General features: G+C 35.9%; 2 protein-coding genes across 3 annotated transcripts; one reads left to right on the forward strand and one right to left on the reverse strand.

Moving 5' to 3' along the window:
- Positions 1-217: 217 nt before the first annotated feature.
- Positions 218-15,284, forward strand: LOC131954628 (PHD finger protein 20). Of its 2 annotated transcripts, none has more exons than XM_059318406.1 (18): positions 218-695; positions 3,354-3,552; positions 3,935-4,133; positions 6,232-6,316; positions 6,638-6,726; positions 6,975-7,050; positions 7,255-7,366; positions 7,755-7,830; positions 8,034-8,364; positions 8,776-8,946; positions 9,411-9,698; positions 10,047-10,172; positions 10,552-10,688; positions 11,325-11,427; positions 11,521-11,716; positions 12,333-13,266; positions 14,006-14,129; positions 14,586-15,284. In XM_059318406.1, the coding sequence occupies exons 1-18, from the start codon at positions 689-691 to the stop codon at positions 14,726-14,728; spliced, it is 3,396 nt and encodes a 1,131-aa protein (XP_059174389.1). In that variant the 5' UTR covers positions 218-688; the 3' UTR covers positions 14,729-15,284. The 2 variants fall into 2 exon arrangements, with proteins under 2 accessions (XP_059174389.1, XP_059174390.1); XM_059318407.1 differs by having other exon boundaries at positions 3,935-4,115; positions 14,586-15,283.
- Positions 15,285-19,495: 4,211 nt separating this feature from the next.
- Positions 19,496-24,668, reverse strand: LOC131954630 (33 kDa inner dynein arm light chain, axonemal). Its single transcript, XM_059318408.1, has 6 exons — positions 24,491-24,668; positions 23,715-23,857; positions 23,123-23,292; positions 22,414-22,592; positions 21,446-21,610; positions 19,496-20,109 (listed from the first exon to the last, which is right to left on the reverse strand). Exons 1-6 carry the CDS (start codon positions 24,569-24,571, stop codon positions 20,074-20,076), a joined length of 774 nt encoding a protein of 257 aa, XP_059174391.1. The 5' UTR covers positions 24,572-24,668; the 3' UTR covers positions 19,496-20,073.
- Between the last annotated feature and the right edge of the window lie 115 nt (positions 24,669-24,783).

A 24,783-nucleotide genomic window follows, 5' to 3' on the forward strand; every position in this document is an offset into this window, starting at 1 on the left:
ATATTTCTTTAATCATCGCTTCCAATGGTGTAGATGTAGATACTACATTTTATTTAATACTAATACAGACAACTATCGGTTTACTTTATCTAATGTAGGCTATATGATTGATTTATGGTATTTATGTTTGTAATTGTTTTCATTTTTGATGCATTGATGTTTTACAATAACATTCAACTTCGGGGTTTTAGCCATTTAGTAAAGGGAGGTTATTGTCGTGTTTGTAAATCTAATTCTAGAGGCATACTTGTTTTTGTTCATCTCCATATCTAGGAAATTTAGTATTACTCATCAGTTTAAAAATAAAGCAAGTATTTTATATAAAAGACAATATTTTGATAACTAAAAATATGCAGACCATTCATAATGACAACTTAGATAAATACAAAACAATATTTTCTTTAATCAAAACGAACTCAAAAACTGGATGACCTATTTTCGAGTTTTGCATTCGTACTTCCGAGTACTTCGTAGATCTAGATTCAAGATCTAGATTCTAGATCTAGATCTAATTCTAATCTAGATCTAGTTACTACTGCTGTACTGGAGATCATCTTAAGTTGAGTCTAGATCTAGATCGCATAGATCTAGAGCTATAACTTTTCAGATAATAACCAATAGTTTATCTTTTCAAAGTTTCTGCTGATGATATCTGATTGATAAAATATTTAAAAATAAAATTAGAGAAATGGCAGGTAAGTTGTTTATTCATTCATTAGACATTAATCATTTCAGACAATAATTGGATTATTTTTACAAGCATTTATTTAACTTGTTTCCATGCACTGGCTTTCGTCCATGCTTGGTGCTTCTTCATGGGTTGAAAGGGGGTGTGGGGAAATTGCGAGACGCGAAAAGCGAAATGGCGAGGCGGGAAAATGCGAGAAGGGCGCGAAAACGGTCGGTCACGTGACTTTTTGTCTCGCATTTTACCACAACCAGATACTTACGCTGGGTGGTGTTGAAATGCGAAGATTTCTGCGAAAAATTTACCGCACCCGATTTTCAGTGGTATTTTGTCCAGACTTCAAAGACGTTTCGTTTACATTGTTAAAACTTCAGATTTTTCCATCGCTAGACATACTGATGATTTGTCAACTCCCCCATCTTTTGTGTCGACTTAGAATACCACCTTGTTCGAATCCTCCCGAAATACCGCAGACGATAGATCAACTTCTTTCTTTTGTGTGGAACACCGAGGCCGCCGGATTTACCGTCTTTGAAGATCACCGGATCCGCGTCAGCCGGAAACATATTTTCTATTGTTGCATAGAAATTTTGTATAAACATGAGCGGGCTAGATTTTTAAAATTAATGCAGACTGAGACGGGATTTTCCTCTCGCTAACGAGAGCGGGCGATGACAGTAGCACAGCAACGATGTTAAGATTTTTAAATAAATAGATCTAGATATAGATCTATCTATCTTCTTAGTATCTATCTATCTATATAATAAAATCTAGATGAAAAAAAACAACATACAACACTCGTGTTAAAGGGTATGGCTAAATGCTTGTTTATTTTAAAACAAAAAAAAATAATTTAAATGAATAAAGATGAAAAAGCATGAAATTTTTTTTTCGCAAAAAGTGTCTCGCTATTTTCCCTTAATTCCGCAGGTATGTCTTGCATTATCTTCTCGCATTTTCCCGCCTCGCCATTTCGCTTTTGCGTCTCGCAATCTCCCAACACCCGTTGAAAGGGGTGAGCAAATTAGACCACCTCTTACGGACTGATCTGTTTAAATTAATTAGGGCCTAAAGGCAAAAGGGCCTATAATATTATAAAAAATATATAGGCTACCCTAGGCTAATAATACTAACTATGCTATTTCCCAAGCTAATATACACACATAGTTTGTTTTCACTTGGTGCTAGCACAAGTGTTTTTAGAAATCAGCAGACCTTTGGCTTAAGTCATAGATCTAGTGAGAAAAATTGCTATTTGAGTTTTTGGTTTTGTCACTTTTAATTTTTTCCCAAACCTGGTAATTTGAAAAACTATCATTGTTAGTTCACATGCTTATAGACCTAGTACAGCCAAGCAAGGTTTGTAGTTAAGATAGGCCCTACTTGATTTACATTTTTAAAAAACATTAGAAGAGAGAAAAAAATTAAGTTTGTTTCCTTTTACACTAAAAAGTAACAATTGCTAGTATTTTGAAATTCTGGTGACTTAGGTGTTCAAAAAATGAAAGAAGTTGATTTATCAAAAGCCCTGATGCCTTTTACTTACTATCTTTACAATGATTATAAACATTTTTTACCTTTTGTCCACCTTTGGCCTTGTAATAAGACAAAATAGTTGGGCAGTCCTGTTCTATTTTCCAGTTTCCACAAATATTTCAAACAAAAACTTTATCTACTGAAAAGACTACACAATTTTTACAAAATAAATTTTCACAACATCCGCCCCCTGTTGTTACACATCATAAAATTACTGACAGTATGTGTGACATCTTTATGGAAAACCCCATATTACTCATTTTCTAATTATCTTCTTCTTCATTCATTTTGTTGAATGGGATCTCCTCCAACACAATAAAGTATTACATCTCAACAGTATTTGCCATGTGGCCTTTTGACTCCAATGTCAGCCTGCTCTTCTTTTTTGATTTGCTTCCATAACCTTTGTCCATCCAATAACATATACAAGGCCGCAGTTGTTTGATTTTGGAGCTTTCTCTGCTAGGTGGGTGGCTGTCCTCAGCTATTGAGCCCCATCTGCCCGGGGGCTAGAACTGGGGACTTTTGGTTTCACAACCATGATTTTTGCTGACTTGAACATATAGACATCTAATTGTTCTATTTAGTATCCGATGATTTTATCAACAAAGAATATTCATAAATATGATTAAAAGTTGGAGATTTTTGTTTGGTTGACCATAAATAATAAATGACATCACATACCTAGGGGTGGGGTGCTTCTAATTTTTTAAATATGCTGTACATGAGAACTAGAAGGGTGTCTTTGTGTCTTTCTAAATATAAAAATGCTGAAAACATGTTTATTTTCATCAGAATTGGGGTTATTTTTGAACTTGCATATTGGTCTTAGTTTAGTCCATAGTATGTGTCAAGATCTGTTTACAGGTTATGGTGTAGGCTAGATATTATAAAATCTAAGGGTTAAGACTTTCATCAAAAGTTAATTTTTGTTCGTATGATTTAATTAAAGCTCAATTAAAGAATAAATGCACTTGAAAATTTTCTAGGTAAAAAAAATTCATACTTGCGCCTACTACTTGTTCCCCATGTTGGTTGTTCATCTTAGCCATCTGATTTCTCTAACCCTAAAAAATAACTTGATACTGCAACCCCTTGAGGACACTGAAATCCTATGTTTATTTCTTAGATGTTGAAGAAACAAATACTCTGTCTGGGTCGAGTTCTTCCACATCCCAAGACTCAACACAACCAGCTGCGTTGTCTGTTGTCTCATCTCCAACTGCTTCAGCCACTATTCGGCACAGCCACCTGAGATTTCCTGTAAGAGTTGGAATTTCATGGGTGAAAGGAGAAAGACTTGAAGCTATGGACTTTTCTAGGACCTGGTATTAAACTCATTTAGTGTTGACGGTTTGGGTGATTGGGTAGCTACTGGTATCAATGTAGAAATATTAAAATAGAGCGTCCTTGTCCTATCATGTCCCATGACTTAATTTAAGTTGGGGAAATGCCTCAACATGACTGTGATGGTAAATAATCCTTAATCTACATCACATTTTTGCCTTAAAAATTTAGGACTAAAACTAAAATAATTTTAAAAGGTGTGAGCTATGGATTTGTAAAGCTAATTTAAAACGTGATCCTTGTATTGCATTTAAGATTTGGTTTAAAAAAGACCTCAAGATTTTATTAGGTTTTTAGGAATTTCACTATCAACATCCTGAACATTAAAACTTGAATGTGCCTTAATTGTTGTGTCCATTTCAGGTACCCTTCAAAAATAGTTGAAATAGACGAAGACCAAAAGCTTGTGCTGATACACTTTGAAGGATGGAACCAGAGGTATGACGAATGGGTGCCTATGGATAGTGACAAATTGCGACCAGTCACTCGTCATTCTGAGCGCAAGGACAAAAGTAACAGGAAACGTCGGATTCATCCACACCCTGTGAGTGATCTCGCCACCGTGAGTTACATTTATTCAATTTGAAAGTATTTGTCCAGGCTGTGCAGCATGTGCTGATGTTGGGTTTGTATTCTAGCATTGATAGATGTTTTTTTTTAAAATTATCATTTTGTGTAGTTTTTGTTAATTTATGTATTGAAGCTTATTTTTATTTATTTAGTTTTAAGCAAAAAAAAATACATGTTGTATAACTAATTGATAGGCACATGTTTTAAAATAAGTTATTGCAGTTAAGTCCATAAAATATGTACTTATCAACATTAGCATGCTAATACATAAGCTGTTTTGATAGCTTAGTCAGATTTTTTTGTTTAAAAATATTATAGTTTTTTTTCCTAAATATTTTTTTTCTGGACCTGTTTTTTCACTATTTCAGTTTATATCTATTAATTACTTTGTAGTATTTTTTAGCTTTCATTTCATTAGTGTTATTTTTTTTCTTCTAAATATTGATGAAAACACTTTTTTCTTTTACCCTCTATTTGTATTAATTGTTCTCTACATTTTACTTCCCTGTCTTTTACTTTTATAAACCTCTCTCCCAATATTTCTTTAATGGTCTAATTTTTTTCTGCTATTGAACCTGCAATATTCACAATGCTGTGTCAATCCAGGCAATGTTTTGTTTGCCACAGGAAGTAACTCTAAATTAAATTACCTGGTTGGGAGACTTCTATGTGAAAGGAGTGTTTAGTTTAATGAACTAGAAATTAACCAAATTTTGTATTGATATATTATATAATCGAGGTCATTGAAACAGATGAACTCTACTTCATATGCCTCATGTTTCTTGGGTATGAATGGGATAAAATGATATTATACTGTTTTTAAAAATTCAATTGCTGATTTGTTCGCTGATATAATTATGTACAAAATTTTTTTTTTTTTAGAAAAATGTTAGTTAAAGAAAATTGTCCTAAAATAATAGGCCTACTTAAGTTCACACTAATTTTTTAAGTTTTACAAAAATAAAATAGCTGCTGATTCTCTAAAAATACAAACCACGGTTAGCTAATTAATCTTAATTACTTTTGTTTTGAGACCCACGAACAATTTAAGTCTGACATTCTTCATGCAGTCTAACAGTTGTACTAAGCTGGTTAATCATATAACCTAAGTTATTTGTTCTTGTTGTTTCATGGCCTGTTTAAATTTTTTTAAATCCACTTTTCCTAATTCAGTGAGTCAGATTTGTAATACCTGTCCATTAACTAATCTAGTTTTATCTTATAACATTTTAAAAACTTTTTCATTCAATTTTATTTTTATTAAAAGCTTTTATTGTGACAAATCTTGTTACTCAATTTTAACCCACTTTTAATTCACCAATTTTGTTTAAACTTTTCATATACATTAATCTCTGTTGACAATTTAAAAATATCTCATTTTTTATTAGACATAGAATTAGTCATTAAAATGAAATTTTAAAAATGACTAATTTCAATAATAATAGGGGAAATAACAAGATTAAGTATCAGCGATTGATTGATCGACTAGCTTACTGTGGTAAACTGTTGGTCACTGCAAGTTGGCTTATAGAATAATAAGAGGCAGATAATGGTGTTAAAGAACACAAACTACTGATTGGGTTTTAAAGCTAATATTTTTCTGTCAACTTTATTAAAAATGAATAACTAAAAAGTATCGTGAAAAAACAAATAAAAAAACATTTACAATTATAACTTTTTCAATGTACTGAAAAAATAATAAATCAAACTTGCTTCCTGTAATATAAGCATTGGTCGCTCATGAAATCTCTTAAATATTTTAGCAACCAATGCATTTATTAAAGAAAGCCAGTTTAACTTATTATTTTAAAAAATTTCAGTGCATCAAATGTTTATTATTATAAAGTTTTTTTTTATATTTGCTTTATGATAATTTAATGTCACAAGCATGTTGGTATTACTCTCGACTCAAACATGTTTAAATGTTTTTACAGAAAATTGAATACTTGTTATAGTCATATTTAGAATGTGCTAGTGCTGGTTTGAGCAAAAGTTTGTGTTTAGCTCCCTTGATTAGTATTGTTATTACAGTAAAACTAAAAGTCAAGTACATTTTTACTTATTGGGTGTTGTTAAATATTTTCTGTTAGATTTATCGGGCCGGGGAGCTAGTGTTAGCCAAGTGGTCTGACTGTAAGAAATATCCAGCAAAAATTAGCAGACTAATGGAGGATGGTAAGTAATTTTAAAATGTTAACACTTATGTGAAATTTATTATCAAAAAATTTTTTTAAAAATGTTAACGACCTGTTTAGATATTAAAATTTCTTGTTATTTTGCTTTATTTGCTAAAAATATTTTGTATTTGCTACTCACATCTTTATAAAATAACGTACTTAATCTTTCTCTATTTACATAATCTCGTCTTAAGATATATTTTAAATGCATTTATATATTGTTGCCTTCCTTTTGAACAAGAAGTGATACATTCTTGTTTACTCACTAGGGTCAGCTATAGCCAATGATATTAAATATATGTTTGTACTTGTGTTCCAGGCTCGTATGAGGTCCACTTCTATGATGGGGTGTCTTGCAACATTCAGGCTATGAACATCCAGCCCATGCCAGAGGAGATGAAATCTATGGTAGTAACAAATACATTGTTGCCATACTTACACATGAGAAAACTATTTCTTTTTTTTATTTTTAATGTATTCAAGGTCTTTTGTTAAATGACATTTTTTTTACCCATGAATGGTGTAGTAAAAACATTAATAAGAAGTATAAAAAAAAACTTTCAAAATTTTCATTGCCTTAATAAAAAAATATTTTTACTATTGTCTAAAAAAATATTTTTACCATTGTCTAAATAAAAATTTGAAATGTTTGACAGAAGTTACTCTCCATGAAGTCGCCACCTTCTCTCAAGCCAAAACTTTCTTTTAAAAACATTAAAGTGACTTTACCAGGTTTGATTGTTGGAATTTCTAAATTTTTCTCTTTTTTTTTTTCTCTTAACTCATGCCTCTGATTTAGTTTGCTTCAGTAGTAATGGATAACTTGTGTCATTGATTGGGTATGCCTCAGTAGTTTTAGTAGTTTTCTTGTAAATACAGAATGATTATTCTCTCTGTCGCCTATGGTAACCTTGTGGTCTTTTTTGCTTATTGCAGAAAGCATCAAAAAGAAAGTAGAGGAAAGTAGAGAGAGAAACAAAATGATGGCGTCAACAAAAGCATTTTCATCGCAGAAGTGTTCACTGTCACCCAAGATGTACATTAAAAGGTATTTTTCTAACATACGACATGGATGTGATTTACATTAAAAGGTATTTTTCTAACATACAACATGGATGTGATTTACAAAAAGGTATATTTGACATAAGATCATAGTATTTTATTAAATGCAATGATAATACTAATTCTTATTTCTTTTACATTCATTATAATTAATACAGAAGTTTTGAGAATAGCTATTGTAAAAAACAAATGTAAAATAACTAAAGGATTTGAGACACAGTAGTGGATGTTTGTTGCTGGGGGTAAATGTCAAATGGTGTGTCTGTGTCAAAGTTTTAGAAACCTTGGCTTATATCAGCATAGTGTATCAACATGGACTAATGATATCAATTATATGAAGATGTTTCATTGATAAAAGTATTTAATTTTGATAGGGAGATAAAACCAAACAGGCTGCATCTCTCTCCACTCAAGATAAGAGCATTCAAAAAGTCACACACATCAGGGGAGGTAAGTGGAAATGGCTAGCTCTATTCACAGAATTTTCAAACTGGTAGCATATTTTAATTTCATTTCTTGTGCATGATTTTCAGAACATTTAGCTTTGAATTATTGTCATGAAAAATGATGGTATGTTATGTTTATTTGTCAGTAGTAGAGCAATCTCTTGAAGTAGCTTCGACCTTATAAAACTTTGTTTATTCATACTCCAGTCTGAAGCTTCCATGTCGCCAGTGATTGAAGCAGGCTGTAGCAAAACATTTTCACCATCTCCCGAGGTCATTGACACATCCTCAACCACTGCATCTCCTTCACTGCCTGATCAGCTGTCCACACCAGAGACCAGCCAAGAGAAGACAACTGAGGTGCTAAAGAAAAGTGTCATGGTTAAGGGCCCTGATGAGGACAGTGCACTGACTCAGACCATCACAGCAGCTGAGATTACCCAGGCTACAGACAGTGAACCAGTACACACTGCAGCTGTCATTAGTCAGGTCACAGAGCATGAACCAATACATCTAGCCATACCCAAACCTGTTGAAGGTAAGAAGATGGACTTATTTACACAAGAAAAATGCTGTTAACTTTCACTTTGAAAATATATTTTACATTAGTTATGGTAGGGGGAGGAATAGCTCATGGTTGCTAAGTGGAAAAGTCTTGAGTTCAAACCTCTGGGCAGATGAGGTTCATTAGCTGGGGACTATCACAGAGACAACTCCAAAATCAAATGTATGCTGCCTTGCAGATTGTTCTTGTAATAGACAAATATTCTGTTAGCAAATCCAAAAAGAAAAGCAGGCTGAAGTCAAGGGGTCATATAGTGCATAACATGTTGACTTGTAATACTTCATGTGTTGAGGGGAATCCCCGTCCATAATTAGCGTGTGACCATATCATGAAAGTTAAGTTATGAAAAAACTTAATTATGTTCTTTTTAATTTTCATCATCAGTTTTGAAGAGACCAGGTAGAAAAAGAAGGAAAAAGAAAAGTTTCCAGTGTCACATTATCAAAACTGATCACAGCAAGAATGAAACTCCCAAAATTCCCAAGCTGAAAATTACTCTACCAAGCAGTGCTATGGCGCAACCAAAGCTGGAACAGCCAAAGGTAGATGCCTCAGGTCAGTGCCCTCTGTTGTGTTTATCTGTGGCTGTGTAAGTTTCCTGTGTACACTAGCTGTGTACACAATCAGTTGTTGAAGATTTAAAGATAGTCTCACAACCACCAACTTACTTCAAATACAAGTCAGATTTTCACTGTTTAAGTACGATAGGTAATAGTGGACTGTAACTTTATTCATTAAAGTAGACCTTGATTACACCAGAAAATAATTGGAATTATTTATTCAGTCTAAAAAAAGGGGTAGATTATCATCAAACTTTGATTCTTAAATCAGAATATTCAATCAGATTTTTTAATCCACACATGTAATGTATTTTATCTTGATTTTTAGCAATATAAATATATTTGTTTGTGAACGTTAAATCAGATGCTATTACCAACTATCATGGTAAAAAAAATCCAGATGGTCCTTATAATGAGGTCTTGGAGTATTTAAATCTTTCTATTATCCACTGTCCCCAGCTATCCCTACATCAACCCAGCCCATACCTCTGGCTAAAATTGTCCCTGCCAAAGCCTTTGTTGTAGAGGTGGACCACAACCCCTTCAAGTGCCCCCATGAGGGCTGCAACAAGGCCTTCAGGAAGGAGAACCTACTGGCCTACCACATCAAGTACTACCACACGGACACAGAGTCTGTGCCCCACACACCTGGAGAGGCGGCCTCACCTCTGGTCCCCTCCCCTCACATACAATCCCCAAGCTCCGCCCCTGTGGTCAGACGAAGAAGAAAAAAGACCAATAGCGTTTGTAAGTATTAAGTTCTGTATACTGACCAAGTGTTTTAAGTATTAAGTTGTATGCTACCCAACAAAAATATGGCTTCCGCAACAACAGAATCATAAAGCTCAAGCAGTTTAAAATTATTTATTTTAAGAGTTTCAAAAGCCTGCATTTATTAATTATCATAATTTGTTGTCACTCCTACTGGAGTATGGGCAGCCAAACACAGGTCTTTGTCCCTGCTGGCTTTGAATGTTGGTGTTGTCGCCAGATTTCTGAGTGACCCTTGTCCACCTGCGTCATAAAAAACCTGTTTTCCTCATGTTTACCACTTGACAGAAAACAAAAGCCTTACCCTTAAAATCTACTTTACAGGTTCCACAGATTCTGATCTTTCCATCGGGTCTAAGGGGAAATCCTCCAGCAAACGGCAGCGCCACGATTCTGAGATTTCTGTCACCACAGCCAGTCCTGATCTTGTCAGCCGAGACTTGTGGGCAGGTTGGTCATAGATGTGGTCTAGTTAAAAAATATTTTGTTTAATATCTTCAACCGCAAAAACTACGAGAGACAACAGTTTAACATCTTAGAAACCATACTAGCAAAAAGCAACTACAGTACCTGATGTAGAAGATTCTAAACTACTGAAGATGATTTACAAGAATCTAAACTACAGTACATAATGTAGATGATGTAGAAGATTCTAAACTACAGTACATGATGTAGAAGAATCTAAACTACTGTAGATGATGTAGAAGATTCTAAACTACAGTACATGATGTAGAAGATTCTAAACTACAGTACATGCATGATGTAGAAGAATCTAAATTACAGTAGATGATGTACAAGATTCTAAAGATGTTCATTTATTTTCTTACAGATGTGAAGCCGCAACGTGTTTCACAAGACAGTTTGGTTGATGAGGTGGCAGGGGTGGAGACGGAGGAGGAAGAAATGGAGTCGGACATCGTCAACTGTGTTTGTGGCCTTAGAGAAACCAATGGTTTAATGATACAGGTGGGAAATAGATTGTTTAATGATACAGGTGGGAAATAGGTCATTTAATGATACAGGTGGGAAATAGGTCGTTTAATGATACAGGTGGTTTAATGATACAGGTGGGGAAAAGATGGTTTAATTATATAGGTGGGAAACAGGCTATTTTATGGTACAGGTGGGAAATAGGTCGTTGATTCAGGTGGGAAAAAGATGGTTTAATTATACAGGTGGGAAACAGGTGGTGTTGTGATACTGGTGGAAAATAGGAGGGTTAATGATACAGGTGGGAAATACATGGTTTAATTATTGAAGTGGGATATAGGGGGTCTCAATGATAACAGTGTGAAACAGGTGATTTAATGATACAGGTTAATGTCCTAATGAAACCAGTAACTTAGTAATTCTGGTGGGAAACTTTAGCTTTCATTGCAAGCTTGAAGCAGAAATACAAAACATATTAAATAGCATAGCAAAATAAATTGTTAACTTATGACATTATGCATGGTAAAAAAAAAAAGGCATCCAATAATGTTTGGATAATTTTTTATTACAACTTGTTTGATGTCGCATTAAAAAAATTGTCCTTTAATATCAGAAGCTTGCAGTAAAGCCAAAGTTACACTAGGTCAGATCTGTGCTTTGTTCTCTCCACAGTGTGACGTGTGCATGTGTTGGCAGCATTTTGCTTGTGTTGATAACAAAAACACCGGCGAACCCCCAGCAAACTATGTTTGTTTCATTTGTGAAAACACACCAGGTAACTGTTTTTACTAAACTTTGTACCAAATTTTGATGGTTAAGACTTGCTAGCTGCAGACAAATGAGCTGCTGATGTTTTCCTCCCTACCAGGGATCCGGGACAGCTGTAAATATATCCACGACATGGGCTGGGAGAAGAGAGGGGACCTGCCCACCTTTCCTTTCCTCACGGAGGCGCCCAGTGAGCACCTGAAGACCATTGCCTGTGAGTGTAATGACCTTTCGGGTACCTTACACAAGATCAAGGCAGCGTTACATTCTACAAGACGGCAAATCAAAATTTCAAAGTGAGTTTTTTAATAAAGACATTCTGTCCTATTTCTTTAGCATAGTTTTAAAAAAATCTACATGGTTTTAATTAAAAATGGAAGCAGGAAGAAGATGGTGGGACTATAGAGTGCCTACATAGGTTGTAGTTTAAATTCCTAGTGCTGATCTGTGGGATATCCTTGAGTCAACTCAGCTCTAGAGAGTACTTTACATGTGTTGGAAGTATAGGGGAAGATTGGGATTTTGTGGTGACTGCAAAATGCATTTGTTATTATAGCCAGGAGAATTGTTAATTTACTCTACTCCACCCGGACAGAGTGGTCTAGCGGTAGAGAGCTGGACTGCTAACCCGTAAGTCTTGAGTTCGAATCCGTTCGAATCCGGGTTCCAGTCAGTAGACCATCCCTGAGTCCACCCAGCTCTAATGGGTACCTAACTCAAGTTAGGGAAAGTAAAGGCGGCTGGGCATAGTGTTGACCATACTATCCATATTCATATCCCGGGTCACAGAAACAAGTGAAATCTACTTCACTTTCCCCATAGACCGTCAAGTTTGAAAGGGAACTTTACTTTTTACTACTACTCTACTCCACCTGGCCTGACCACTAATGAAGGTGTTGTTTACTTGCACAGGGAAGATGGGGACTCCGAGTTTCAGCTCTGGCAGACAGACTGGGACAACTGGACCAAGCCGGACGAAGACCTGGCCCTGACCCCAAGATCTGCTGACCCTGACCCTTCACCTACGCCCTCCACCTTCCTCTTCTCATCTGTCCCCACCTCCACCCCCACCATCACAACAACCAACTGCATGACCTTCCCACCCTTCTCTGCCACCGACCTGGTCGCGTCGCACCCTGCCACCACCACCTCCACCACTGTGTCTTCATCAAACATGCATTCCTACTCAACACTGACGACAACCATTGAGGTCTCCTCCACACTGCCCTCCCCTTCAATTATATCGCAAGCTTCAGAGCAGAATTCAACAGAAACTGTATGCTCTAGTTCCACGCCCCCTCCAGGGAGCTTGCGCTGCATCTCTAGCTCAGCCCCTGCCCCAACACTACCTCAGGCAAAGGCAGGTAACCTCAATCATCACACGTTTCCCGGCCCAAGTGGGGACTCCAACATGGCTGTCTCCGCAGCAGACAAACCTAACGGCAGGCAGGAAGGCGTTACAGCCAATGATTTGACACGTGTGGACCCAGGTAATACGAGGCAGCAGAGTTGGTCTGAAATCACAGAATCTCAGACGGATCCTAAAACGAACATTTCCGCATTGGGTTCAGATCCGCAAACCCCCAGGGCAAATGTCACAGATGGCACGCCATTGGTGGGCCCAGCTGTGGACAGGTCAACTTTACCTGGCTGTCTGGACAAACCAGCTGTACCTGAGTCTGTGGATAAGACGGATCACACTAATCCATTACCCATCGGCTCCCCGCTAGATGGAGATGCCGACGATAACTTTTCCAACCAGTCCAAAAACTTGAGTGAACTCTACATAGATGTGAATGGGGCCCAGTCTCATTCCGCTGGTTACAACGATGATCAAGATAACGATGTAAGCATATTTATTTCTCTTTTATATGATTTCTCATTACATAAACCATGCTTAAAATTTCAATTTGAATTCATTATCTTTGTGTTTTGTTAATTATTCGAACATGCATGAAAAATTAATCATATAACTACCTAATAAAAAAAACTTCAAATTCTTATTAATCCTTGTGTTTTGTAAATTAGGAACATTAATACAATTAAATCACAAATATTGCCTAATCCAAAAGATATTACATATTGTCCTATAAACATTTATGCTCAGTGAACTAGAAGCCCCAATATAAAAAAAAAGTTGATAAAGTGAAAAAATTGTCTGCAACCATGAGCAGTGGCTGATTCATTCAAACCCTAATCTGGTCATTAAGAAAATAATTCTCAATTTTAACCATCCTTTAAGGACTTAATTGCATAGGGGCTTAGCCCTATACCTTTAAAACAGGTAGCCCACATAGTCCATATCAGGGTGAAGAATCTCCTACCCATGTAGGATATGTTTCTTCCAGGCTTCTACTTCCTCTCCTGGTGCTATTGACCACCTAGTTTGGATTTATGGGTTGTTTGGGGGGGGGGGGGAGGGGAGGACACACAACGTATGGTCTCAAGCCCAGGATCTGAACTCAAGACTTTTTGATAACCAAGTGTGTTTTCCACTGTTAGAACGTGTGCCTCAAAAACTGTTGAGCCGCTACCTCTGAACATTTTATTCCATTCGTGTTTGAGTTTTGAGGTTTCTTTTTTAGACGGACACTGCTGAAGAGTCTGTGGACCCCTATAAGAACTGTGAACACAACCTCCTTGTACATGTGACCAAAGTTCACCACGACATTGAAAAACACTTGCAAATTCTGGAGCAACAGATCGTTGGTAAACATTGTTGTGTGGGGAGGCTTTGTTGGATGGGGAGGCTTTGTTGTGTGGGGAGGCTTTGTTGTGTGGGGAGGCTTTGTTGGGTGGGGAGGCTTTGTTGTGTGGGGAGGCTTTGTTGGGTGGGGAGGCTTTGTTGGGTGGGGAGGCTTTGTTGGGTGGGGAGGCTTTGTTGGGTGGAGACATGTTATTTGTTATTTAGACTTGCTTATGTCTAAACATTTCTCTAATTAAAAGTTAGTAATTAAAATTTTTCTTAAAAGTATATTTTCAAGCATTGAATGGTAAATACCAGATTGGCTGATCAGAAACGCAATAGTTTTATTTAAATTTATTTATGTAGATGCAGTAGAACTTCTGCCTATCATTGATGTAGAGCAGCAGTTTTTATATTATCCCAAGTAACCGCACGCACACTTTTATGTTCATGTTTTTTTTTTGCTACTGATCTTTCAGAATTGGAAAAGGCTGAGCATTGCAACCCTACGGTCCAATTGTCAGAGGAGAATATTTTAAACGATGTCCCAGCACTTAAGAAATCCCTGGGCAAGCTTGCTCGGAATGTCTACAAAGTACAGCGACTCTGCATACACAACTAATACTTACTCTTAATTTTAAAATATTAATGCGAGATAATTTAGAGACTAAAATATTGAAATTTTGTATTTTTAAATGATTTATTTTAATTTATATTTGATGTTTATTGTCTTGAAGATACACCAATTGAATATCGAAATATGTATCTGGCTGTGGTGGGTTAGTCTAAAATAATTTAGTTCGGTCATTTTTTTTATGTATTCAAATATATTTAGTTTTAGTTTTATATTATAAATTTGTTTTACATTAATTTGTGTTCCTTGCTGTGAAAAATTTAAATATTTTGTATACAAAATCTTATTATGATCTGTGAACTCTGATATTTATCTTGTTTTTTTCCTAGTTAATGTAAATGACATCACTTACAATGTTACTCAAAAGATACTTGTTGTTAACCGACTTGCCATGTATTCTGTTTTCATGTTTAAACAACATCTGTTTGAAAAGGTTTAATATTTATTTCTATGTCAATCTGTTGAGAAAACTCATCAGCAAAAAAAAAAATATGTACTGGAGATTTCTGATTAAATATATAGTTAATACATTTTTTTGTTGTTTCAAATAATTTGTGCTCTTGCTTTATGTATTGTTACTGTCAGTTTCAACCATTTCTACCTGTAATGGAGTGTATATCTTCTTGATGCTGCAGGTATGTTTCACAAGTACCTGATCACTGGTGCACCGACTGGCACTATAGCACATAGTTGGCATAGACTGACACTAGCACATAGTTGGCACAGACTGACACTAGCACATAGTTGGCACAGACTGACACTAGCACATAGTTGGCATAGACTGACACTATAGCACATAGTTGGCATAGACTGACACTAGCACATAGTTGGCACAGCACATAGTTGGCATAGACTGACACTATAGCACATAGTTGGCATAGACTGACACTATAGCACATAGTTGGCATAGACTGACACTATAGCACATAGTTGGCATAGACTGACACTAGCATAGTTGGCAAAGACTGACACTAGCACATAGTTGGCATAGACTGACACTAGCATAGTTGGCACAGCACATAGTTGGCATAGACTGACACTAGCATAGTTGGCAAAGACTGACACTAGCACATAGTTGGCACAGACTGACACTAGCACATAGTTGGCACAGACTGACACTAGCACATAGTTGGCATAGACTGACACTATAGCACATAGTTGGCATAGACTGACACTATAGCACATAGTTGGCATAGACTGACACTATAGCACATAGTTGGCATAGACTGACACTAGCATAGTTGGCACAGACTGACACTAACACATAGTTGGCATAGACTGACACTAGCACATAGTTGGCATAGACTGACACTAGCACATAGTTGGCATAGACTGACACTAGCACATAGTTGGCATAGACTGACACTAGCACATAGTTGGCACAGACTGACACTAGCACATAGTTGGCATAGACTGACACTAGCACATAGTTGGCATAGACTGACACTAACACATAGTTGGCATAGACTGACACTAGCACATAGTTGGCATAGACTGACACTAACACATAGTTGGCACAGACTGACACTAGCACCTAGTTGGCACAGACTGACACTAGCACCTAGTTGGCACAGACTGACACTAGCACATAGTTGGCATAGACTGACACTAGCACATAGTTGGCACAGACTGACACTAGCACATAGTTGGCATAGACTGACACTAGCACATAGTTGGCACAGACTGACACTAGCATAGTTGGCATAGACTGACACTAGCATAGTTGGCACAGCACATAGTTGGCATAGACTGACACTAGCATAGTTAGCAAAGACTGACACTAGCACATAGTTGGCATAGACTGACACTAGCATAGTTGGCACAGCACATAGTTGGCATAGACTGACACTAGCATAGTTGGCAAAGACTGACACTAGCACATAGTTGGCATAGACTGACACTAGCTCATAGTTGGCACAGCACATAGTTGGAATAGACTGACACTAGCATAGTTGGCACAGACTGACACTAGCACATAGTTGGCATAGACTGAGACTAGCACATAGTTGGCATAGACTGACACTAGCACATAGTTGGCATAGACTGACACTAACACATAGTTGGCATAGACTGACACTAGCACATAGTTGGCACAGACTGACACTAGCACATAGTTGGCACAGACTGACACTAGCACATAGTTGGCACAGACTGACACTAGCACATAGTTGGCACAGCACATAGTTGGCATAGACTGACACTAGCACATAGTTGGCATAGACTGACACTAGCATAGTTGGCACAGCACATAGTTGGCATAGACTGACACTAGCACATAGTTGGCATAGACTGACACTAGGTTACAGTTGGCACAGACTGACACTAGCACATAGTTGGCATAGACTGACACTAACACATAGTTGGCATAGACTGACACTAGCACATAGTTGGCATAGACTGACACTAGCACATAGTTGGCATAGACTGACACTAGCACATAGTTGGCATAGACTGACACTAGCACATAGTTGGCACAGACTGACAATAACACACAGTTGGCACAGACTGACACTAGCACATAGTTGGCACAGCACATAGTTGGCATAGACTGACACTAGCACATAGTTGGCATAGACTGACACTAGCACAAAGTTGGCATAGACTGACACTAGCAGATAGTTGGCACAGACTGACACTAGCACATAGTTGGCACAGACTGACACTAGCATAGTTGGCACAGCACATAGTTGGCATAGACTGACACTAGCACATAGTTGGCATAGACTGACACTAGCACATAGTTGGCACAGACTGACACTAGCACATAGTTGGCATAGACTGACACTAGCACATAGTTGGCACAGCACATAGTTGGCATAGACTGACACTAGCACATAGTTGGCACAGACTGACACTAGCACATAGTTGGCATAGACTGACACTAGCACATAGTTGGCATAGACTGACACTAACACATAGTTGGCATAGACTGACACTAACACATAGTTGGCACAGCACATAGTTGGCATAGACTGACACTAGCACATAGTTGGCATAGACTGACACTAACACATAGTTGGCATAGACTGACACTAGCACATAGTTGGCATAGACTGACACTAGCACATAGTTGGCACAGACTGACACTAGCACATAGTTGGCATAGACTGACACTAGCACATAGTTGGCATAGACTGACACTAGCACATAGTTGGCATAGACTGACACTAGCACATAGTTGGCATAGACTGACACTAGCACATAGTTGGCATAGACTGACACTAGCACATAGTTGGCATAGACTGACACTAGCACATAGTTGGCATAGACTGACACTAACACATAGTTGGCACAGACTGACACTAGCACATAGTTGGCATAGACTGACACTAACACATAGTTGGCATAGACTGACACTAACACATAGTTGGCACAGCACATAGTTGGCACAGACTGACACTAGCACATAGTTGGCATAGACTGACACTAGCACATAGTTGGCATAGACTGACACTAACACATAGTTGGCACAGCACATAGTTGGCACAGACTGACACTAGCACATAGTTGGCATAGACTGACACTAGCACATAGTTGGCACAGCACATAGTTGGCATAGACTGACACTAGCACATAGTTGGCACAGACTGACACTAGCACATAGTTGGCACAGCACATAGTTGGCACAGACTGACACTAGCACATAGTTGGCACAGACTGACACTAGCACATAGTTGGCACAGACTGACACTAGCACATAGTTGGCACAGACTGACACTAGCACATAGTTGGCATAGACTGACACTAGCACATAGTTGGCATAGACTGACACTAGCACATAGTTGGCACAGACACTATAGCACATAGTTGGCACAGACTGACACTAGCATAGTTGGCATAGACTGACACTAGCATAGTTGGCACAGCACATAGTTGGCATAGACTGACACTAGCACATAGTTGGCATAGACTGACACTAGCACATAGTTGGCACAGACTGACACTAGCACATAGTTGGCATAGACTGACACTAGCATAGTTGGCACAGCACATAGTTGGCACAGACTGACACTAGCACATAGTTGGCATAGACTGACACTAGCACATAGTTGGCATAGACTGACACTAGCACATAGTTGGCATAGACTGACACTAGCACATAGTTGGCATAGACTGACACTAGCATAGTTGGCACAGCACATAGTTGGCACAGACTGACACTCGCACATAGTTGGCATAGACTGACACTAGCACATAGTTGGCATAGACTGACACTAGCACATAGTTGGCATAGACTGACACTAGCACATAGTTGGCACAGACTGACACTAACACATAGTTGGCACAGCACATAGTTGACACAGCACATAGTTGGCACAGCACATAGTTGGCACAGACTGACACTAGCACATAGTTGGCATAGACTGACACTAGCACATAGTTGGCACAGCACATAGTTGGCACAGCACATAGTTGGCACAACTTATTCTGCACTTGTTAACTGAAGTGCCATTGTTCATGTGGAAAATATGAACTTAACTTGTTAATTTGATGTTGTCTATGCTTGGCTTTTTACTAAATTCAGAAACAATAAGATAACCATCCTGTCTATTGGAAAAATATAATTTTTGTTTCTCATTTCACAATTTGCTTCACATTTTTTTTATGTGCACCATTCACAAGTTAAACCCTTAATTATAAAATACCTGGGTACAATTGTGCTGGATGAGAAAAATAGAAATATTTATATGGCTATATTTTGCAATTCCAAATTTTATTTATTGAACAAAGGAATATTAAAAATACAAAAAAAAATGATGCAAATAATGGCATGTTTTATTTTATTTTTACAAGTATTTATGAATATCACAGAGAAATATTTTTTTTTAAGTACATATAGTTTGAAAGGACATGTGAATTTTAAATTTTAAACATTTTAAATTTTGTGACTTCTATTTTCTCCTAAAATTTTCTTGATATAATGATAAAGAAAATAAAGTTGGATTAAAAATAAATGTGAAAAAAATAAATAAAAACATAGCAACAATATGCATAATTATCAACTAAATGGAGTAATGTTGACATGTATAAACAATTTTCAAAATGACATTGAACTCTTTTTTTAATTTTTATTTTGATGTTATATTTCTTACAAGCTAAAAAGGTTTTACTATTTGTTTATAAAAACAGTGATCAACACTTCACACCACAAGGTAATTGAACCTTGAAATAATATGCTCAAATAGATAAAATGTCATCTTCAATGTCATCATCAAACTCAAAATCAAAATTACTGGACAAGAAATCTTGTCTGTTTTCATACTGGAGTTCCTCTTCTTGGTACTGGACAACACTGCGTCTGCTGTTACTATTCTCTTCACCACTGTTGTTATTTATTTCTTCGGTGCGATGATTCCTTCTAGCTGAGTCTGTTTTTTTTAGAAGGAAGAATGTAAAATATTATGTTTAGACAATATCAAGAAATAAAAAGTTATTTTGTATCGCAATACATTATTTTGGTTAAACCCATATGAAGAGGTTTAAATATATCTAAGATAAATTTAAAATATTATTTTTTTAATGTTGTAATGTCTACCTCTATGTCTTATAGTGTATTCAATAATTCTAAAAGAACTCTAAATTTTATGAATATGGCTTTCTTGAGCAATAACATCAATTTTGTATTATTATGAAGGCCATTCAAGTAGAATTTTTTGTGAATTTATTCCAAATGCTTGATCATAAATGTCAAAGCATTGATAGTTTCAAATTGAAAACAACTTCACAGCTAGATCCTATCTAAGACAACATTTCATGCAAAAAGAAAAAAATGAATATTCTAAGTGAAAAGAGCTACTAAAATGAGGTGATGGTTCTGATTCCAGTATCAGCTTGCTGGTTACCAATCAAATAAAAATGACATCCTGGTGAGGTATGAAAAGTGAGAGAGTATGTGAAGTTCAACTTGTCGCATATTATGTCATTGCTAGTAACATAACATAAAAATCCATGCAAAAATCTAGTGAACTTTTTAAAGTGAGGCATAGAAATGTGTTGATTCCCAGATCATTTACCCATATTGGTGCTAGCCATCAGCAAAGAATCCTTGTTTTTAAATGGTTTGAACAGCAAAGATTAGAAATTTTTAGTCAGTAAAATAGCTCAATATAGTAATACAGCATAGCATACACACAGTGGATTGTTATTTTTAGTATAGTTGTTTGCAAAAAAAATTTCATCTGTGAAAATTGCTAATAGTGTTTTTAAATTATATCCTTTACTTAATCATAATTTTATTATTAGACCTATTGCTGCTCTGAAACGGATGCTGAAAGGTAAACATTTAGGCCAATAAAAATAAGTTTAAATTCTTAAAAAGAACATGCATGTAAGATAAGTCTATTGAAAGAGGTGATCAAGTAAAGATTCTTATTGAATTGTTGTTTTCTAGCTGTCGTATCATTCACATATCAAGAAGATTTTAAAAAACTAATTACTATTTCTTTACTACTTTGCATTCGCTAAAGAATAAAATATATTTAAAGATAAAAGAGAATTTGAAGCAACTTCTCTGCCATAGCGTTTCATTGGATCTGAGAAACCACAAAGGCACAAACAATGCATTTTTTTCAAATCATTTTATAGGTTACAAAAATTATTTTAGTTTTAGATAGAAAAAATAATGGTATGTGTATGGCAAAAAGTACATTTTATTTATAAAATAAAACATATTTTGATGGTAAGATTAGAAAAAAAGAATTCTACCTTAAGCTGTTGGTTTGTTCGTTTCAAAAATTGAATTTCTTCTGTATGTTTCTTTTCCTCAACTTGTCTCTGTTCTTGTGCACGTTTCTCTATCTGCTCACACTTTGCTTTTAGTTCATTCACTTGTCTTTCCAAGTCTCGTTTCTCACTCTCTAGCTCTGAGATCTGCAATATCATTTTTTTAAAAGTCCATAAACCAGTTCAGCAATTCTGTTTTTTAACAAGGTTTACTAGCAAGATATTAGAATGTTACATTTTGAAAGGTGGAGGGGGGAGGTGGAGCATGGTGTCTACTGTGTATTAACATTTGTTGATAAAATTTAGTATCTCTTTATTGGTGGGAGTTGTTTGTTTGTTTGTTTGTTTGTTTGAGGTCTCTAGCACTGACTGAAGCATGAGGATACAATTTACACAATGGTTTGTGAAGGAAAAGTATCAATTTTTCATTTTAAAAAATGTATCTGCCCTTAGCAAATTTCTATTAACTGTTGGTATTTGTAGATCAGTTTAAAATATTTTCCCATTTAATATTTAAATTTATAAAATTATCAGTGCTGGGATCATCCTCAAATATCACACTTTTTTCCATGATGTATACATCCACCATTGCCACAAACCATTAAAAAAAATCAGACATCATTGCAATCTTTGTTTTGAATCTGCAATTCATTTTTAAAATATCAACTGAGCTATGTCTACATTAGGTACATTAATGGATTTTTTTTTATTACAACTTACAAAAATGTTAAATTTGCTAATAAACTGCTGCACAATTTCTGTTATAAATTTTTTTTTAAAATGGCAAAGGTGTGTTGTCACAATTTCTGAATACCCCTCCCTTCGTTACAAACCACCATAAAAGTTTGAACCCCTTTTAATAAGTTGTGTTAAGAAAAAGCTGGAAATTTTTCATTATATCAGAGAGTAGTGATTATAAAGCCAAACACATCTAAAACATGTAAGCGTACCCTCTTCTCCATGTCAGCCTTGCCCTGCTCAGCTTGCAGAGCTTTTCGCATACCAAAAGCAACACTACTTTCATAAAGGGTTTGGTAGGCTGCTATAGTCATTCTAATTTCATCTCGAACTCTCAAAAGGAGAAGACCTCTCTCAGCACAGTTAATTGTAACTTGGCGGATGAGTTCATCTGATGAACAAATATAATATTAGAGATATTCGTTGCCAACTGAACTGGAAAAAGAGGGTTGTATGGTAAAGCAGTAAAGTACATGATTACAATTCCCAAAGGCTAATTACAATGAATTGATTCGTCAGTAAAATGACCCCAAGCCTTTTAAGAAAGGGAATGTCACTGTTTTTAAAGGGTATAGTAAATATGATGTTCACCAGAGCTTAAAATAAGTATTACTCTTTAAGTCAACATTCTGGTTTTTAAATAGTTTCCAGAATTTCATTCTAGTTAAGATTGTAGTATACATTATATTAATTAGAAATAAACCTTTAAAACTGAAAAATATGTTGTTAAAATTGATGTGCCATAAATTGTTAGGACCCCCCCCCCCCTACACCCACACCTACTCAGGAATATGATGTTAATTTAGGAAGGCCCCTGTTTTAGAATCCTTAAATGAGGCATTGAAAAAGCATCTGACTGAGAGAATCTCCAATTAATCTTGCACTATTTTAATTTGACAACATAGAATAGGCCAGACCTACCAAAACACTGTGAATACAGCTCTCGCCTTACTGGACAAATCCCAGTTTCTCTAGCTTGTCTCTGCTGTAGCCTTCTATCTAGCTCCTCTTGAAGGTTTACAACATCTAATCTGGTCGCTGGAGTGCTGGACACTTGTTGTACCCACAGCTGACCACTTTCTGTCCATTCTCTAAATACAAGTTTTTTGTTTTTTAATTTTAAAATGATTTTGAAGAATTCTTCTTTTAAATTAAAAGCATCCTGTAAGCTTTTTAACAGAAGATATATTTATTAGATATATGTAAAATTCTGTAACAAAATGTTCTGTAAAAACATTAAAAGATTTTAAAATATCTGCATGGAAAAAAAATCATTAAAATAAAATTTGATTATATTCAAGATGTTATTCAGCAATAACAATGTAACAAGTTTTTAATTTGCCTTGGTTATTTCCCATTGAATAATGATTTATACTTGCTCTATACTTCACCATACTCTTACCTACTTAATCCCTACTTTTTTAATAGTAAAATTGAAAGTATAAAAATGCTGGAAAAAAGCAGCTAAGCTAATATATAATGAAATTAATTTTTAAACAACTCTGATAGTTACCTAGGTGGCAGGATTGAATTTAAAATTTCATCAGTCTGTTGGGCGGCTTTGGAGTCCATTGCACCTCCTTTGCTGTGTTTGGGAGGTGCTGGAACAGGCCCAGTTGCTGAGGGTGGTGTTGGGCTGGCCTTCAGAGCTTTAGCCTACAGAAAACATATTATTTGTTATTCAGTATACTTGGATAGTTTCAAGTGATTAAATTACATTAGCAGTTATACTGTTATATGCATGTAATAGTTAAGTGTGTGTATCATGATTGTAAGTAAGTAAGCTGTACCTACTAAAATAACAAACTAGCGTAGTGTAGTGTGCAGTAGTCTAATAAAATTCTTAAGGTTGGGAGTTCAGACTTTAGATAATAGTATAATAATAGGAGCAGGACTAATGAATCACTAATGGCTGTGTAATTGTTACATAAATACATGAAGTATTTAGCAAATAATGTATACTGCATAAGGTTCTACTTTTGTTTTTACTTCAAAATCATTGAGTTGTGAATACTGCAGTCTACACTCTACAGCCTACAGATTTTCAGAAGTGTTGTTGTAGCCTACTTACTTATATCTATACAATAATATAATATATATAAATACAATACTTTAAACTTAGTTGGATGTATAATTATAATAGTTAATACTTTAATACAACTTAATACGAATAGTGGTAGATTCTAGATTTCTAGAACTGTTACTAACAGTGTTAGTGTTAACTAGTCACTAGACTGACTAGAGTTGACTATAGACTGTTAGACTTTCAATTCGAAATCTTATTCTTACCCTTGGTGTTTTTTTGTCAGTATTTCTGCTGACCAATACTGGATTGTCATATTTCACGAGAGATGCGTTCGGTGGAATCATTTTTGTTTATTTGTTGAATTTTTCGCTCACACTAAAAACAAAGCAGCTGTCGTTGCTCTACTATCTACACAAGATCCACATTCGTTGCTAGGCAATTCCAAACATACAAATGTACAACTGGCTTTTCAATAATTACAGTTCAAATATTTATAATAATTCACATGCATATCGACGATTTTTATATTTTGATTTTTAAATACTTATAATTATAA

Source organism: Physella acuta, unplaced genomic scaffold (genome assembly GCF_028476545.2).
Source record: "Physella acuta isolate Inbredline_101_S28 unplaced genomic scaffold, ASM2847654v3 ptg001016l, whole genome shotgun sequence".
Lineage (NCBI taxonomy): Eukaryota > Metazoa > Mollusca > Gastropoda > Physidae > Physella > Physella acuta.

Coding starts and splice junctions, on each gene's coding strand:
- LOC131954628 (XM_059318406.1), top strand. Junction 8,365..8,775: donor CATACCCAAACCTGTTGAAG/GTAAGAAGATGG, acceptor TTTCATCATCAG/TTTTGAAGAGACCAGGTAGA. Junction 11,717..12,332: donor CGGCAAATCAAAATTTCAAA/GTGAGTTTTTTA, acceptor TTACTTGCACAG/GGAAGATGGGGACTCCGAGT.
- LOC131954630 (XM_059318408.1), bottom strand. CDS start 24,571: ATGATTCCACCGAACGCATCTCTCGTGAAATATGACAATCCAGTATTG. Junction 23,293..23,714: donor AATTCAATCCTGCCACCTAG/GTAACTATCAGA, acceptor ACTTGTATTTAG/AGAATGGACAGAAAGTGGTC. Junction 20,110..21,445: donor GAACAAACCAACAGCTTAAG/GTAGAATTCTTT, acceptor TAAAAAAAACAG/ACTCAGCTAGAAGGAATCAT.